Below are 19,044 nucleotides of genomic sequence, written 5' to 3'. Positions count from 1 at the left end.
AATCTGTTTCTCTCTGTGATATGACATATAAGGTTGTATCTCTAGTATTTATTTCATTTATTTATTTATTCATTTGTCCAATACACAATACATATGGAAGAGAATAGACATGAAGTAATATATATAAAGATAACATGTAAAAATAGAGGAGAAGATATATGAAAGGAAGAAATATATATGATATATGAGATAAAGCAGAGGTCCCCAACCTTTTTTGCACCAGGGACCGGCTTTAAGCTAGACCAGTTTTCCATGGCCCGGTGGGGGGGGGGAGCGAGCTGTCAGCGGCGCCGTAAAAGGGGCGATCAGGAGAGGAATGGGTGAATGAATGGACGGAGGATGGGAAGGAAGGAAGGAAGGAAAGAGGGAAGGGACAGGAACAGAAGAAGGGTGCAAAGGAAGCAAGGAAAGGTGTGAAAGGGGAGAGTAAGAGAGGAAGGAGTGAAAAAAGGGAATGAGGGAGGAAAGAAGGGAGGAAGGAAAAGGAAAGCAAGAAATGGAGGGAGGAAAGGAAGGAAGGAAGGAAAGAAAGAAAGAAGGGGGGAAGGGACAGGAACAGAGGAAGGAAGCAAGGAAACTTATGAAAGGGGAGAGTAAGGGAAGAAGGTAGGAAGGAGAAAGAAAAGAAGAAATAGAGGAAGGGAAGGTAAAAGAGAGAAAGAAAAAGAGCAAGAAAGAAAGCAAGAAAGAGAAAGAAAGAAAGAAAGAAAGGCAACTTCAAAGAAAGGCTCACTGAGCATCTCTCACTCTCTCTCTCTATCCCTCTTTCTTTCTCTTCCTTTCTCTCTCCTCTTCCTTTATCTCCTCTCTCTCTCCCTCTCTCTTTCTCTCCCCCCTCTCTCCCCTTTCCCTCTCTCTCTCTCTCCCTCTCTTGCTATCTCTCCCCCCTTTCCCTCTCTCTTTCTCTCTCTCCCTCTCTTGCTATCTCTCCCCCCTCTCCCTCTCTCTTTCTCCCTCTCCCACTCCTTCTCTCTCTCTCCCCCTCTTTCTCTCTCTTCTTCTCACTTTCTCTCTCTTGTTTTCTTTCTGTCTCTTTTGCTTTCTCTCTCTCTCACTCTTTCTTGTTTTCTTTCTCACGCTCTTTCTCTCTCTTGTTCTCTCTCTTGCTATCTCTTTCTCCCCCCCTTTCTCTCACTCTCTCTTTCTCACTTTCTCTCTATCTTGCTGTCTGTTGCTATCACTCACTCTCGTTCTCCGTTCTTCTCAGCGGTGACGCGCGCATGCCCTGCCCGCCTCACCTTTGCGAGAGCACTTTCGCCCCGGGCTCTCAGCAAGGGGGTTTGCAGGAGAGGTGGGGCCGGCGAAGGTGATATTCAATGTCGGGGGCGCACAGGCGGTTGCACGCGCTCCCTATCTCCCTGCTAGCCCACTCGGAATATTCAAAATAAGAAAAGCCTTCGCCGGCAAAGGTTTTTCTTATTTTGAATACTCCGAGTGGGCTAGCAGGGAGATAGGGAGCGCGTGCAACTGCCCGTGCGCCCCCGACATTGAAGACCTCCGCTGAGAAAAGCCTTTGCCGGCATTTCCTCTCGGCGTCAAGGAGGCGCAGCGGCGGGCGGAGAGAGGGAAGGGGGGGCAGCGGCGTCCCTCCTGGCCTTGGCGGGCCGCCCGACCCTCCCCACCTCCTGCAAACGTGGCGGGCGGCGGGGGGAGAGCGAGGAGCCGGTTCCGGCGGGCGCGGGGCTTGGCTGGCTGGCGGGGGGAGCGCCGCTGGTGGTGCGGAAAGGCCAAGGGGCCCCTGGCGCCGCGGACCGGCTGAAAACCCCCAACGGCCCGGTGCTGGTCCGCGGACCGGCGGTTGGGGACCTCTGAGATAAAGGAAAGACAATTGGACAGGGGACGAAAGGCACACTGGTGCACTTATATACGTCCCTTACTGACCTCTTAGGAACCTGGAGAGTCAATTGTGGAGAGTCTGAGGGAGAAATGTTGGGGGTTAGGGATTGACACTATTGAGTCCGGTAATGAGTTCCACGCTTCGACAACTCGATTGTTAAAGTCATATTTTTTACAGTCTAGTTTGGAGCGGTTAATATTAAGTTTGAATCTGTTGCGTGCTCTTGTGTAGTTGCGGTTGAAGCTGAAGTAGTCATTGACCGGTAGGACGTTGCAGCATATGATCTTGTGGGCAATACTTAAATCGTGTTTTAGGCGCCGTAGTTCTAAGCTTTCTAGACCTAGGATTGTTAGTCTATTTTCTTAGGGTATTTTGTTTCGAGTGGAGTAGTGAAGGGTCTTCTGGTGAAATATCTTTGGACGTTTTCAAGGGTATTGATGTCCAAGATGTGGTATGGGTTCCAGACAGATGAGCTGTATTCAAGGATGGATCTGGCAAAAGTTTTGTAGGCTCTTGTGAGTAGTGTGAGATAGCTATCATATCGGCACGTAGAATTTCAGAATTAGCTGCTCTTTCAGTGAGACCTGACCTTTGAGTCTTTCATCATGATAAGGTGGTACTGAGATTGGACCCTACTTTTGCCCCAAAAGTTAACTCTCATTTTCATAGGGCACAAGAGATAATCTTACCCAGCTTTTATCCATATCCTCCTAATGCCATAGAACAATAGTGGCATCTACTAGACATTTAACGTACCTTGGACATTTATTTGCAACACACATTGACCTGCCGTACAATTGAGTCGCTGTTTGTTTCCTTCCAGCCCGCTTCCATGGGCCAAAAGGTATCCTTCCCCACGGTGGCGTTTTGATTTGAGCGCTTATTTCTGAAACTTATGACCAACTGTCATTACCATGACCCAGTAGAATAACTGCCCATTTGACATGTAATGTCACTACCATGGCAGTTTGGAATACCGGGGCATACATCGAGGAGCTCTGTCGAGCGGCCACCTGGTCATCCTTGACACTACAAATTGGATGCTTTTGTCTCAGAGGCGGTGTTTGTGCAAAGAGTAATGCAGAAGAAAAGCAAAACTATCAAATCAAAGGAAGTTTGGGGAACGTTCCCCAAGACTAACATCCCTGAAAATTCCTGAATTAATAATATATATTGTGAATTTGATTGTCAACCAGTGCTGCTTCCTAAGTGGACAGTTTGATTTCACAGAAGCTTGATTTACTTGGAGTTATATTGTGTCGTTTAAGTGTTCCCTTTATTTTTTTGAGCAGTGCATTTTCTGCTTATTTTATAGAATTTCTATGCGGCCCCAATGGCACTGCAGAGCTCTCCTGCCTTTCCATGTGGGAAGGATGCACGGAAGCAAGCTGTACCCAACAAAGATTTCTCTATAGTGATTCCTCGGGACTATTATTGCATTTGAAGGAGATCCTTACAAAATACATATTTTTGTAACATAAAGACGTATTATAGAGGGTTACATTGCCAATCCTCCAGCTTGAAAAGCTTCCTACCTCATGATGAGCTGCAATTAGCTTTGGCCATGACTTGCTTAATAAGCCAGAGAGGCTGAACTGACATGTGAGGATACCCAATTATATCTTTTGACTCTGGACCAGGCAATGAGGCCGTCAAAACCCACTGCCATGGGTTTGGATGAGGAGCAATATGTCTCCTCAGTGTTATTGATTTATTTGATTTGTATGCCAACCATCTTCCCAAGGCTGTGGGTGTTTGGTTCACCCAGATCTGAGGATAATCCATCTTAGATCTTGCTTACTTGGTGAGGTAATAATTCGCTGTCCAAGGTTGGTACACAATCTGGGAATCTCCTTGGATCTGATGGCAGCTGGTGTTAGCTATGGCCAGGAAGATCTTTGCACAACTCCACCTGGTACACCACCTGCATTCTTTTACAGGCGGAAGGGCCACTCCTCAGGCATGCCCTAGTCCAGTGTTTCCCAACCTTGGCAACTTGGAGATATTTGGACTTCAACTCCCAGAATCCCCCAGCCAGCAAATGCTGGCTGGGGAATTCTGGGAGTTGAAGTCCAAATATCTCCAAGTTACCAAGGTTGAGAAACACTGCCCTAGTCAACTCACAGGTCCAAAATGTGGCAGCACATCAGCAGTAATCAGCATATCTCATGTGTCCACGTAACATCTCTGCTTCACAAACTGTACTGTTGTTGGTTTCTTTCAGAGTGTGATTTGAGATGTTGGTTGCTTCCTATAAAGCCCTGCATGGCATTTAGTACAGGTTACCAGCATAAGAAATAAGGCAGGAGATGAGAAACTGGCCACTCCCAGAGAACACTGGACCAGGGTTTATATCAGTTTTGCATTCCAATTCCTTAATCTTAGCCCTAATACCTGGATAGCAGACTTTCCAGCTGCTGCTGACTGCCTGAGCTCCTTGAATCCACTTCCTGGTTGGTAGTTTTTTATTTAGTGTATGGCACATGTTAGGTAGAGATAATCAAAACTACTGTCTGCCTCTGTGAAAGGATTTTTTTCAGGCAGTGTTATCTTACCTGCGGGATGCCTGAATGGCAGTAGGCAACTGTAGGTAGGCTCCTTTCTTGTACCTACCCAGTTTATTCACTCACAGGAATCGAACCGCTGAGCTGCCGACCTCAGCAGAGTGCAGGTTCAGCATCTTATACCATGTGAGCCACTGCGTTGTTCTACGGACTTATGGTCTTGATGGACTTCAATTTGCCTTCCCTGAGAGTGGAATCTGGTGTAGCTTAGTTCATGGCTACCATTATGGCAGTGGGCATCATGGGGCAGTGGTCACACACCCATATCTAGTATTACTTTCAGAGCAGTGGCTGTGACCTTTCCGTGGTGGAGCTTTTAGTGTCCCATTTGTCATGGTCAGATGACAATGGGATTCTTTGAAGTTGCAACCCACTGGAGGGAGGTTGGCCCCATTAGATTGGTTTACCCCTTGCAATTGATGGACCCAGAGAGTAGCTGGGGTTGGTTCATGTTGCTTTGCTACATGGTCCTTCTGAAGTTTTTATTGCTGTCTGGAATACAGGATTCATTGAGGTGTTGGATTGGATCATGCCTATGTGACATCTCCCTTTCGCAAATGTTGTCATTCCTCATAGTTTACAGATGGGCTGAGGAAGATGAAATGGGAGATGTCTAGAACAGCACTGCTGCTCAACTAAGGACAAACTTGATTTAGAACATCACTTGCAATGGCAAAGAGGCCTGGCTTCTAGCAGCAAAGACAGTGAAGTGGCAATGCTACTCTCCCCGTGTTGTGTAGCCCCACAGACTTGTTTTACAGCCCTCTTGAGTAAAATGGAGCAAGGAAACCTTTTGTAGGAATTGATGGGATAATTTGCCCAGCATCTGTTGGATAAAATTGCTCAGATTGGTCACACTTGGATCAGGGGTGGGTTCCAGTTAAATTTCGCTACTGGTGCACATCTGCGCGTGCGTCCCGCTGCACGATTTCACTTCCGTGCATGCTCAGGATGCCATTACAAGCCAAAACACAGCTGAGGAGCTTCTCAGAGGTGCTTCGGACAAAGAATAAAGATCGGCATTAACACGAGGGTGCAGAGACACCGGGAAAAAATAGTCGGAAATTACATCACCGCTGGGATCCTGCAGTGCGGCGCTCCAAACCATATTGGTAGGAACCCACTACTGACATGGATGCTGGCCTTTAGGAGAAGTCTAGGAAAGTCTTGCTTGGTTATCTGGGAATGTTCTGAATTTGTTGGACCTGAAGAAGTGGACAGGATACTTAGACCAGTGAGCTCAGTCACCTGTTCTTCAGATCAATGCCCCTCCTGGCTCAGAAAAGTCAATAGAGGGTGGATCCTAGCAGTGATTAATTTTTTTTAGCAAAGGGATTGTTCCTTTACCTCTTAAGGAGGCTTCATGTGTCCCTTCCTCAATAAGCAATTGCTGGATCATGCAACACTGGACTTTTACCCAGTAATCACCCTTTCCTTGGGAAAGTGGTTGTGTCATCCCTTCAGCAAACCCTAGATACATCAGATTATCTGGGTCAGATTTCAGATTGGGTATGGAACAAAATTAGCAGTGGTTGCACTTTGGGATGACTTCTGGCAAAGGCAAGACAGTGGTGGTGGGGGTGGTGATGTCTATCCTTGCCTTACCTGACTTCTTAGCAGCTTTTTATAATATTGATCATGACATCCTTCTGGACCGATTTAGAGGATTGTGAATGGCAGTACACTTCCTATTGGGTCAGTTCCAGTTGGTGATGATAGGGGAGGAGACATTCCCACCCTTGACCCCTGTTATGTGATATGTCACAGAGGTTACTTTCCCTCCCCTATTCCACATCTACATGAGCTGACTGGGTGAACAAATCTGTTGACATGGGATAAAGTATTGTCAGTAGGCTGATGAAAACCAGTTGTACATCTTGGTCCCTGGTAAATTAAGCAATGAAATGGATATCCTATCCTGGTGTCTGGGGGCTATGAAGGTTTGGATGAGAAACAACATATACCAAATAACTCTGGCAAGACTGAGTAGTTTTGGGTTCCATTCCAGCAGGAGCTGTGATGATGCAGTAGTTAGAATGCAGTAGTGTAGGCTGACTGTGCCCACAGCAAGTTCAATCCTGACCAGTTTAAGGTTGATTCAGCCTTCCATCCTTATGAGGTTAGTAAGATGAGGACCCAGATTGTTGGGGCAATATGCTGATGTTATAAATGTATATGCTCTCAGATACTGCTGTAAAGCACTGCAGAGCAGTAGATAAGTGGTATTGCTATTGTTATTGCTTTGGTACTAGATGAGGTTGCCTTTCCCCCAAGCCAACTCTAACCAATTTTTTAGACTTATGATTCCTGCTCAAGGAGCAAGCGGCAGTCATGGCGAAACTTCATATTGTGTACCAGTTATACCAATCCTGGATCAGTCATTTTTGCCCCGGTGACTGCCTGGTTGGATGATTGCAATTCACATTACATCGGGCTGTCCTTCAAAAGTATTTGAAAAGTTTAGCTGTTGCAAAATGCAGTATTGTGAGCAATTATATCATGCATAGCACACACCGCACCTCTGCAGCAAGAGCTATACTGATTCTTAGTTTGCTTCTGGGTTTAATTCAAGATGCTGGCATTGACCTTTAAAGCCCTGCATGGCATGGGACCACCTTATTTGAGGGGCAGCCTCAACCCAATTTTCATCCAGGCTATGCGCCAGATCTAATAGAAAGGGCAGCTACTTTTGGTGGGACCTAGGCCATTGGCCTTCCCACCCCCCACATGTGGAATTTTACTCCACTCCCTAAAGTGAAGATAACCTCATTACTTCTAGGCTTCTAAAAGTCTATAAGGTTTAGTTATGCTGATGGGTCTCGGGATATCAAGGGGCAGGTATACAAATTATGTGGAACCTTTACTATTAACATCCCTTCCTCTATTAATCTTGTTTTGGCTGTCTTTATTAGTTCGGTAATTCTTTAAATTTCTAATAATAAAAATAACAATAGAGTTGGAAGGGACCTCGGAGGTCTTCTAGTCCAACTCCCTGCTTAGGCAGGAAACCCTACACTACTACAGACAGATGGATATCCAACATCTTCTTAAAAACTTCCAGTGTTGGAGCATTCACAACTTCTGGAGGCAAGCTGTTCCACTGATTAATTGTTCTAACTGTCAGGAAGTTTTTACTTAGTTCTGAGTTACTTCTCTCCTTGTTTAGTCATTCTGAATAATAATGATTTTAGATACTTGTTGTTTTAATCTTGTTGTACCCTACCCAGAGTCTCCTGCTTGCAAGATGGGAAGGTGTACCAATTAGATAAGGGACTGCCTGCCTCCCGTGACATCTGCCTGGCTGATACTGTCCTACAGGGCTGATGCCCTCCAGTTTCCTTTGATTGAACAATGTCCTTTATCAGGATTCTGGAATTCTTTATCTTGATTTTTTTCTTGTTTCATTGTTGTGAGCTGCCCAGAGTCATTGATAGATGGGCTGCATCCAAGTTTAATACTTTATTATCACTAAAATAAATACATGAAGGAAGAATGACTAGGTTAAGAGAAAGGGGAAGATGGGGAAAGTTGTGATTATATAGAGTTGTAGAGTTCCTGAAAAAGAGAGAGAGATGAGAAGTTTAAAGAACAAAATGCAATGCATGAAGTGGTTGTTTCCTTAAACTTTTTTTTTTTTTGCATGCCACATTAAGTGGCTAGCTCTGAAAGGGAAAAGAATGTTGGAGAAATATGTCTACATAATGTTCCCCTTTCCATCCACTAAAGGAGTCACTACTGCTGGGTTCTTGCTGCTACTGAGATTGGGAATGCTTCCATAATGATTTTTTTTTGCTGGAGCTAAATGGGAAGCTAGGCTTGGGACCAATGGCAACCTGTGCAGGTGATTACCAAGGGCCTTGGCTATCCATTCTATTCTTTTCAACACAGAGAAATGTTTCAACAATACCGTGGCACCTCTACTTAAGAACTTAATTCATTCTGTGACCAGGTTCTTAAGTAGAAAAGTTTGTAAGTAGAAGCAATTTTCCCCATAGGAATCAACGTAAAAGCAAATAATGCATGCAAACCCATTAGGAAAGAAATAAAAGCTCAGAATTTGGGTGGAAGGAAGAGGAGGAAGAAGAGGAGGACAGTCACTGCCGAAGGAAGAAGGTAAGTTGAGGGGAATCAAAAAAATCCAAAACTTTAAGGCTTAAAAAAAAAGAAGAGGGACTCTGAATTGCAAAATCTCCATTCCCTCTCCACTCTGGGGCCAGCCAAAGGTGATATTTGCCGATTCTCCGAACTACTCACAATTTCCACTACCGGTTCTTCCGATCTGCTGAACCTTGTTCCTAACTGAAAGCACATCTGTGTCTGTTCTGAATGGAGTAACAGTTAGGGTCAGGATATCTGGACTGCAAATATCTGATTGATCTCTGGGATAACAGTGAAGAATTAGAATGTCCGATATCCTTTCAATACCATCTACTGGCCATCTGGATTTCCCCCGAATATTTTAAGCGTAAACCAGTTTGTGGCAAACGTTGTTTAAAAGCTGCCCATCTTGGTACTAAGAGTCCTGGTGGTGCAGTGGCTAGAATGCAGTATTGCAGGTTACTTCTGTGACTGCCAGCGGTACAAAAGGTCGATTCTCACCAGCTCAAGGTTGACTCAACCTCCCATCCTTCCGAGGTCAGTAAAATGAAGAGCCAAATTGTTGGGGGCAAGAATTCTGCTAATTCCGCTTAGAGAAGGTAGTAAATCACCATGAAATGGAATGTAAGTCTTATTGCTATTGTTAAACAGACAAAAACTCCATAGATCCTTCTACCGCATTGCTGAAAAATAAAGTAGAAAAATCACAATGTCATGGATCAAGATCCACGATCACAGGATAGAGCCATTCATTGTAGTTATAGTATATGGCTTAATATGTCTCAGCAATAATTCTTTATTTAACGAATCATAATCATGGCGTAGCGTGCTACAGGCACAAAGTCGTAGAGTCCAGAACTGTGGAAACCCCTGTCACGCAACAGAAGGTTAACCTTGATCTTTAAAGCTTATCTAGAAATACTTGTTCTTCTAATTTCTATGATTGATGAATTTGAGTCTCTGGTTTATTGTACCGCAAATCAAAACATAACTAAGGTGTGCTGGTTGTTTTGAATTAATTACATGTTCTTGAGATGCATCTTTGCCCCTTTGCAGGTCTTCTGTGAACATAGTATCGGTGACAAGTGGAAATTTAATCAACAATATTTTCTCCAGCATACAAGACAACGAGAAAAGTTTCACCTGCTGATTTCCTGGCTGTCAAAGGGCAGGAGTCCAGCTGCCAGGGAAAAGAAAAAGCGAACAAGGCTAGCCTTCACTGTGTTCTTAGATAAAACATTACAAAATCTCCTCTTTATTCCCCCCTTTTATTAATCATTCCAGTGGTCAGCTAATACTTTCGGGGTTTTGGCCTGACTCAAAGGTACAACAATTAATTCTCAGTTGACAAAGTTTATATTTTTATTAAATCAATGATAAGTTACAAAGGAGGAAAAATATAGAATTATATGTACAGCATTTCCAAAGATAAGCCAAAGGGGATTATGGGGTAGGAGGGAAATTACTCAGAGCCGCAAGAAAAGATGAGAGCTTTTTGCCAGGAAGTGATAGAGGGAAATTAAAGAGATCTGTACCAGCCAGGGTATAATGCCAAATGGACAACTGGTTGGGTTGATTTATAAGAATAGCCCCTCCCCGTCTGCTTTTTGCTCCAATCCTTCCCTTTCTTGTGAAATCAAAATCCCGGGATGCATATTGATTTACACCCTCTGAGAATTTTATCTCATTAGCTCAGTAAACCTACAACATTTCTTCATTGGTGGCAAGCTTCTTAAAACCCACCTCTGCCGTCAGGCATGGGGGAATTGAGATTCTTTCCCCCTTAGGCCTTTACAATTTATGCATGGTATGTTTTGTATGTATGTTTGGTTTTATAATAAGGGTTTTTAATTGTTTTACTATTGGATTGTCACATGTTGTTTTATCACTGTTGTTAGCCGCACCGAGTCCACGGAGAGGGGCGGCATACAAATCCAATAAATAAATAAAATAAATAAACCCTTATTGATGGCAAATCACCATATAGTCAATGACTACACCTGCATGGTGCCCTTTCTATACCATCTAAAACGTATATTTGCAATGCTGGGGGTATGAAATAATCTCATCAGCAAACAGGTGCCACCGCCTTTCAGCACTCAGCATCTGCAGATATCCGTAAACCCAATTATCCTGAAACGTGGCGGGTTTGGGGTTTTTTTTTTGGTCAGCCTGGTTAATATTTTTTTCTCCAAACACCTTTGGCATCGTACCCAATTGCGTGAGCTCAACATAATCAAACCTGTGATTCCTGGAGGAATCCAGCAAAAAAATAAAAAAATCCCCCAAAACAAAACAGGATGTGCTGCTTGGGGACTAGCATTTATTTAGAAAGGGGCAGGTTGATTTTCTTGCTTCTCCCATGAATTGTAAATCTGGGTACAATGCAAACAAACAAACATTCCTTTCCCAAAATTACCATGCACAAAGGAGATATGTATGCATAGTTGCATATTCTATACAGGTCAGGTGACGAACTTTTTATGGCACAGGGTGTGGTTGCGTGCATGCAGAATTTTAAATATTTTCGTTTTGTTTTATTTGAATGCAGACATTACGCACAGTCCTGGGCTTTGCTAATGAATTCAGTTCGTTCCACAGGAGAGCAAAAGGCAAGTTCAGTTTCTTTTCTAGCCTGATTCACTGAACAAGCACTTTCCATCATCAATGCCTTATAAAGATAACAGTTTGCTATTAATGCAGTATTTGAATAAAGAAATACAACATGCCAACTTAAGTCAGCAATCTGAGTCACTTTGGAGGAGCTATACTGTTTATAACCAGTTAGGAACTTGGTTGTAAAATCCTTGGCTTGGCAGTATATTTTCTATACATTGCAAACCTGTAACTATTTACTCAGGAGCAAGCTACGCTGAATTCCTGCTAGACAGGACCTCAATTTATTGAGGTGACTACCAAATGTAGCAACGTGGTTGAATATCTCAGGGATGACACTTAACCTTAGACAGAAGGGCCAGGATCAGTTACAATTCCTGTCTCTTTACTCACATGAATTTATCTGCAAAGTGCCCTCCCAATAGCAATAGATAAGAGGGGATGGGGATAATGGGGACTCTTTTTGGAGCATGTACTCATTCCTTAAGGCTGCATTGAAAAGGTCCCAGGTGTAATCTTGTCATCTCCAGGTAAAGCCGAAAAACTCTCTCTCGGATACCTTGGAGAGCCACTATCAACTAGCATAGGACAGTGTTTCCCAACCTTGGCAACTTGCAGATATTTGGACTTCAACTCCCAGAATTCCCCAGCCAGCGAATGCTGGCTGGGGAATTCTGGGAGTTGAAGTCCAAATATCTTCGAGTTGCCAAGGCTGAAAAACACTGGCATAGGAGACAACATAGAACCAGAGATGGCTGGTAGTTGGACTTGCTATTAGGTGGCAGTTTCCTATGCTTAGAGTAAATAGGGTCTTTTAAAAAAAAAAATATTACTGAATAAGCCTGCTTAGAGCTGAACTATGAAGGACTGGACAGTATTAGTAAACACTCATTGGAGACAACATCCCATGAGGGTAAGGTAAATTCAATGATGTGTTCATGGCATGATAGCTATTCTATGACCTGCTAAGAAGAGTTTTCCTGAGGTATCTGCCATAAAAAAAGACCTTGGAGTAGCTTTCTTCCATTGAGACAAAGCAGAATTGGCAGCCAGTGCTGGAGATTCAGATTTAGTAATATACTACACTATCTTATTAGCCTTTGCCCAGGTTTTTAGCAGGGAAGCCAAATATAAGCCAATGGTTGCTATGCAACTCCTTGTCAACAAGAGAGGGCCTCTGGTAAAAGTTACTTCTTCCAGTCTCATTTTGTTCTAGCCAGCTTTTAGGGGGAAGCAAAAATTCAGAACCCTGTGTGTCTGTCAGAAACAGCCATGATTTTTTTTAAAAAAAAAATTGAGATTTTTATATAGTTAGAATGAGATACACAAGCAGTTTCATATCAAGAGAGAAATACTTAGAACGGAGAACCAAAAAGTTTGCTTCTTGGTATGTTCCTTCATATTTAAATCCTATATGCCTTCTTCTTCTTTATCAGATTTCCCACCCACCTACCCCTGAAAACAGCCATCCATGAGATATAGCAGTGGCACAGCATATACTCTATCATTACCATTGGTCAAATAAGCTTCATCTACTCCCACAATTGAGTTAAGACCTTTCCCAAGACCTCCAGTGCCTTCAATTTGAAATAGAGAATTTGTATAGCATTCAATTTTTCTCTAAGTAAACTGGTAGATTTCCTAACAACGCAACAGGAAATCAGATGCTGAGAAAAACCGTTAACGCTTTGAGCGTGGAGCAGGAATTGTCCAACGGAGGTGAAACTTTAAGTTTAGATGGTCTTAATCACTACAGACTTCTCAGCTAGGATCAAGTAGGAACTATGGAGAAGAACCAGTTCTCTCTCATCTCCTTACTTTCCAATACAATTGATTTGCCTCTCACATCGTACTTAGTCTTCCCCCATGTAACCTCATTTTGGAGTGGCATGATGTTGATGCCATCTCGTGAAGCATGGGAGGGCCCCCCCCCCCAAAAAAAATTTCCCCTCCCTGCCCCACAGCCCACCTTCCTGCTTCAGTATGGGGAGAACTTCTGTCTCTCACCCTTCTTGCTTGCATTGGCTGTGGAGATCTTGGTCGTGTAGGTGGCAAGGTTGCCATTGTGCCCCGTGGCTGAGGAAGGGGGCAGTGTCAAGAAGGGAATGGGTTTCAAGCCGATGAAGTTGGAGAGGGAGATGGCATAGGGGGGACCAAGCAAGGCTGGGGGAGGTGCGGCCACTGCTGTCAGCGCTGGGGCTGGCGAAGGGGTGAGGGACTGGGAGAAAGTCATGCCGAGGTCAACGGGGGGCGTCTGGGAGGTAGATTTGGCCGTCTCTAAACTGAAGAACAAGAAGGGAGAAAGAATGAGACCTGTGCATGCATGCCCATTGACATATAAAAATGCAGACATCTGTGGACATATACCTGGACGTATATGTGCCAATGTGTGCTGGAACAAGCGTGCACACAGCATAATATGCATAGGTATGGGTTAATATGTATAGTTTGCTTAATACATATATAACAATGTGGTTATGGATATGGATATGCATTCACAGAAAGTGTTTTTACTGGCATGCATAATGACATGTGCAACAGAATATGTACACACACACAGAGAGACTGGAAATAGTGAACAAAGTGCTCTGAAGCATTTCAGCGTCCGGATAATAAGACCTTTTTCTCCAGGATCCCCCTAGGACGATGACCGTACATTTACGGTAAGGAATCTTTACTGTGATTAAGAGGAACTTATTTCCTCGATCAGTGTTCAGAGCTGGTTATGTTGAAGGGAATTATCTGATACCTTTTAGCAGCTCCTGTTTATATAATCAAAACATTCCAAGGTATTTCAGGCACTTATGTGTCTTTGGACCCAGGGCCAATGGCTTGAATCAATATCTGAATTTATGCACCCTGAAACCAATTTACCTGTCCAGGATGAAGACGGTGAGTGGCGGTGGTGATGAAATTTAGCTCACTTTGGTTTTAAATACGCAAACGTATGAATATATAAAATAAGTGCCAGAATGATTTCCATAAGAAAACTGACTGTATAAACAGGAGAGCCCATCTTTCAAGAAGCAGGCCGTGTCCTATCAGCCTGTACCCTAGTGGCCATGACGCACAAAAAGAGAGCAACAATTACTTCCCGCTCCAAATCTTTAAAGCATCTCAAGAGCCAGATTGTTGATGATACACGATGGCAAATATCCTTTCATGTATTCCGTTCAAGTGTTGTTATTTTGCGGATAAAAGGCAGTTATTCCACACTGAAAACAAGAGTCCTTTCTGAGCAGAGCGGAAGGCTGCATCAGGACTTGCAGCTGCAAGGGGAATTTGAGGGGAAATCAGAGGCAGCTGCCTAAAATACTGTAATCAATGATAATAGCCTTAGGCTGGCTCAGGAGACACTCAAAGATTGGAGGCTGCCATCTAGGGTGGAGAGGCAGTGTGCAAAACTATTGACACTGGTGGGAATGGGACAGGATGTTACCTTTTAACATTCCTGTGTATTAAATAAAAGGCAGAATGGTTGCAAACTCAACAACTCACCCGCCATAGCAAAGGGTTGCCTTTCGGCTCCTACAAAGCTATCCATCTAAAAGTCCCAGGGCTTAGACGCAGGAGGAAGAAGCCACAGCAATACCTGCATGTGTCTGTGACAATGAGGTTTCCTCCCTGCCTCATCTGCCCCAGAGGCTGCATTGGCTCTTACCAGGCTGTGATGAGGTACTGAGCCAAAGTGATGCTGACAGGTGTGCCTGTGATGGTCACATGACGTTCAGCGGAACCCTCTGTCTGATTCCCGATCTTGATGTGTGCACCGGACATTTGCCGAATCTCACTGATCTTGCTCCCCTGGCGGCCAATGATGCAGCCAATCAGCTAAGGAGGACAAAGAAGAACCATCTTTAGGAAGGAAGGGTGCGAGGAATTCCATCCCCCGCGAAAACCACTAGGTTGCATGGAGAATACTGAATCATTAAGGGATAGATTTCTTGCAGTGGGAAAAGGGGGACTGTCGGTGCCTTATTTACAGTAATGTTTATTTTTTAGTCAAGAAAGCCCCCGAGATATAAATAAATGCAGTAGAAATATAGAAACGTAGAAACATAGAAGACTGACGGCAGAAAAAGACCTCATGGTCCATCTAGTCTGCCCTTATATTATTTCCTGTATTTTATCTTACAATGGATATATGTTTATCCCAGGCATGTATAAATTCAGTTACTGTGGTTTTATCTACCACGTCTGCTGGAAGTTTGTTCCAAGCATCTACTACTTTCAGTAAAATAATATTTTCTCATGTTGCCTTTGATCTTTCCCCCAACTAACTTCAGATTGTGCCCCCTTGTTCTTGTGTTCACTTTTCTATTAAAAACACTTCCCTCCTGAACCTTATTTAACCCTTTAACATATTAAAAAGTTTCGATCATGTCCCCCGTTTTCCTTCTGTCCTCCAGACTATACAGATTGAGTTCATTAAGTCTTTCCTGATATGTTTTATACTTAAGACCTTCCACCATTCTTGTAGCCCGTCTTTGGACCCGTTCAATTTTGTCAATATCTTTTTGTAGGTGAGGACTCCAGAACTGAATTCCAAATGTGGTCTCACCAGCACTCTATATAGTGGGATCATAATCTCCCTCTTTCTGCTTGTTATACCTCTAGCTATGCAGCCAAACATCCTACTTGCTTTTCCTACCGCCCGACCACACTGCTCACCCATTTTGAGATGCCTTATTTAAGTTATGGAACTGATGTGCCATCCCAATCTGTCACAAACTGGATACAGCTCTAAAACCAAAGAAATACCTTGCCAAAAAGGAAAGTAACATTTAGAAACAGGTGTTCCACAGATGAGAACAAAATAAAAGGTTCCATCATCCAATCTAGCCTGAGGCCTAGTGATATTTTATGGACTTGTTTAAATAAGGCCATATAAATATGGAAGGAAATTTTGTTCCAGAGGTCAGTTGCATGACAGAGGCACCAAACTGCATGTGGAGCTATCCTTGTATCTCATGGGAAGGTTATTATAGGAGCACACCATGGTACCCAAATCTGCTCACACTGTTGCATTCTGGACAAGCTACAGCTTCAAGAGCAGCTTCATCTACAATGAATTAGTGGAGTCCACAAGGTAATCAAAACATGAATGACTACCTTAATGCTTCTCAGTGTAAGTTTGGTCACAAAGTAGAACATTAGATAAATTATGTCAAAGTTTTTCTGGAGACAACTGCCAGTTGTTGCAAAAGCTATGAGTCTAAGAAGACCCTCACATTTTGTACCAGTCCTTGAGAGAGGAGTACAATCCTATTTGGGGCCAACAATGACACCACTCCAGACCCAGGAGGTGCAAAAATTCAGCTACTCAATCTTGTCAGAGATGGGTCTAAGCTCATCCTTTCCAGGCCAGGATAGTGTCAAAAGCTGCCAAGAGATTAATTAGAACCACAATGATTACAACAAAAGTTCCGACTCCATCAAAGTTATCAACAAATTCTAATACCATCTTGATATTATGCCCTGGCCTGAAACTAGACTGAAACCGGTCCAGGCGATCTGAATCTTTCAGAGGCCACTGAAACTGTAACCTAACGACATACGGTACTCAACAACATTTTCTTTCCAGGGAAGGTTGAAACCTGGATAAAATCTGGATAAAACCTGCCTAGGACAGGGGTAGGCAAAGTTGGCTCTTCTATGACATGTGAACTTCAACTCCCATTATTCCTGAGCTAGTATAACTGGCTCAGGAATTCTGGGAGTTGAAGTTCACAAGTCATAGAAGAGCCAAGTTTGCTTACCCCTGGCCTAAGGGGTAGTTGACAGTTGGATCCAGCTAAGGTTTTTTGAGGAGAGGACACTATGTACAAGGCAGGAAGTGCCATCATTCTGTCAAAGAAACACACCACACTGGCCAATGGCACATCACTGGATAGCCATCACCCACCAGGAAGTACATAATCTAATATGGAAGTGGCCAGGTTCATTAGCCCAGGGATATTGTCTTTTTCTAGGACTAACGGATCCAAACTCAAATAATAATAATAATAATAATAATAATAATAATAATAATAATAATAATAATTTATTAGATTTGTATGCCGCCCCTCTCCGAAGACTCGGGGTGGCTCACAACACGATAAAAACAGTATTATACAGGCACAAATCTAATATTAAAAATAAATAAATAAATGTTAGTAAAGGACAGCATCAATCCTGTTTGTAGCTGAGTGGGTCCCCAGGATTGTGCTGTTTATAAATTATTCAGTTGCAAAGATTTGTTGGACTGAACCCCCTTCCATTAGACAAGCGAGAGACCGAATGGGAAAAGAAAAAAATAATTAAGTCGTGTAATTCAGGTTTCTACCAGACTGTGGCAGGAACTGACCTACAATAATAAAGCAGTGCAGCTTGTTTTGTAAGACGTTTTCTTTAAACAAAATATTCCATCCTCCTTTTCTTTCTGCATGTAAAATTGGGGCGCCATGTAAAGGTCACTGTTGCTTACTACCCACATGCTTCCTGCCTTCCAAAGGGACTGAATAAAGTCTTCAGTTTCCCCCAACAGTGTCTGCTGGTATCTGCAGAGCAGGCTTGCAGCTGGGTTAGCTGTGTGGGTGAGCAACTGGCACATTCTTCTTTTAGCTTGATATTCTGGCTTTTGCTCCCAGGGAGGAGGGAGTGTGAGGCTTCTGAAGTTAGGGGGTGGGGGTGGGTGGGTTTAAAATGCATCTTTCCCACCGCTCTCTCTTAGGACTTTCCTGTGTGGTTACTGGGCTTTGTCGACTACTGCTAGTCCGGTGAGGTAGGCCTGAACAGGAAATGCCCTGCCACAAAGGATTCGAGGAATGCTATGTTACTGTAGTAGGCAGCGGTGGGCTACGAGCCAGAACACTAAATTGTGCTCGCCGCCGTGGCTAATAAGTTCTTGCGACGCCAGTGCGATTTTGCTGCTGTACCTGTGGAGGTAGCAAAATCATGTACGGAGCAGCAGGTGCACCTGTGTTTCAACGAGGTTTTTTTGCTTCCGCGCATGCCGAAACACAGGTGCACCTGTGGCTCCGTGCACAACTTTGATACCTCCACTTTATTTATTTATTACTTAGATTTGTATGCCGCCCCTCTCCGAAGACTCGGGGCGGCTCACAACACGTGGAAACAAATCATAAATAATCTGACAATTTAAAATATTTAAAGATTTAAGAAAGACCCCATATACTAACAGACATACACACAAGCATACCATGTATAAATTAACATGCCCAGGGGGAGATGTTTCAGTTCCCCCATGCCTGACGGCAAAGGTGGGTTTTAAGGAGTTTACGGAAGGCAGGAAGAGTAGGGGCAGTTCTAATCTCCGGGGGGAGTTGGTTCCACTTGCTGGCCCTGCAAGAACTTATGAGCCACGGCGGCTAGTGCAATTTAGCGTTCTGGCTCGTAGCCCACCGCTGGTAGTTGGGTATAATAACAGAATCCTAAAAGCCTACAAGACTTTCTCTCTGCCCCCTCTTACACGAAACAGAAACTAGACAGGACTATTTTGAGACTCTTTCTCACTTTGTCAGGACTGAGTTGTTGTTTCATTTCCCTTAGCAGCTACTCCCTTCCAAAGTCATCTCTACATTCCTACAACCGCAATGACAACTGAACCTTGTGACAAAAGGAAAAAGGCCAAATGCTGATCAGACTCAAGTAACTGTTGATGCAAAACAATCTTTAATTCCTTTAAGGTCTGGAGATTCAATTATTTCCAGATAATCCCTTCATGGTACAATGATTAAGTTACACGTTTCCATGTCAGGCTGCCATGAAAGATGCAGCAGCACAATTAGTATTAAAACGGAAATTGTGGTTTCAAACCTTCCTCCCTGGGATGGCCACCTTGGTATAGACTACATTATTCTTTAAAACAGAGGTACCCAATCTTTTGGACTTTAGAGACCACTAAATTCATAATTTTAGATCCCATGG

The 19,044-nt window shown here is 43.5% G+C and overlaps 1 protein-coding gene across 6 annotated transcripts in view; it reads right to left on the bottom strand.

The window, feature by feature from the left end:
- Positions 1 to 9,277: 9,277 nt before the first annotated feature.
- Positions 9,278 to 19,044, bottom strand: part of PCBP4 (poly(rC) binding protein 4) — a 57,839-nt gene continuing 48,072 nt past the window's right edge. For 4 of the 6 annotated variants that reach the window (XM_070738695.1, XM_070738696.1, XM_070738694.1 and 1 more), the window contains 3 exons: positions 14,777 to 14,946; positions 13,123 to 13,397; positions 9,278 to 9,679 (listed from right to left, as the gene is read on the bottom strand). In XM_070738695.1, coding sequence (XP_070594796.1) covers positions 9,639 to 9,679; positions 13,123 to 13,397; positions 14,777 to 14,946 — 486 coding nt within the window. In that variant the 3' untranslated portion in view covers positions 9,278 to 9,638. Of the gene's footprint in view, positions 9,680 to 13,084; positions 13,398 to 14,776; positions 14,947 to 19,044 lie in introns of all 6 variants that reach the window. The other 2 variants (XM_070738698.1, XM_070738699.1) reach the window with 2 other exon arrangements.

This window comes from Erythrolamprus reginae, chromosome 2 (genome assembly GCF_031021105.1).
Source record: "Erythrolamprus reginae isolate rEryReg1 chromosome 2, rEryReg1.hap1, whole genome shotgun sequence".
NCBI classification, from domain to species: Eukaryota; Metazoa; Chordata; class Lepidosauria; order Squamata; family Dipsadidae; genus Erythrolamprus; species Erythrolamprus reginae.
The sequence above is the reverse complement of the archived record's forward strand: the minus strand, read 5'-3'. Positions and strand labels throughout refer to the sequence as shown.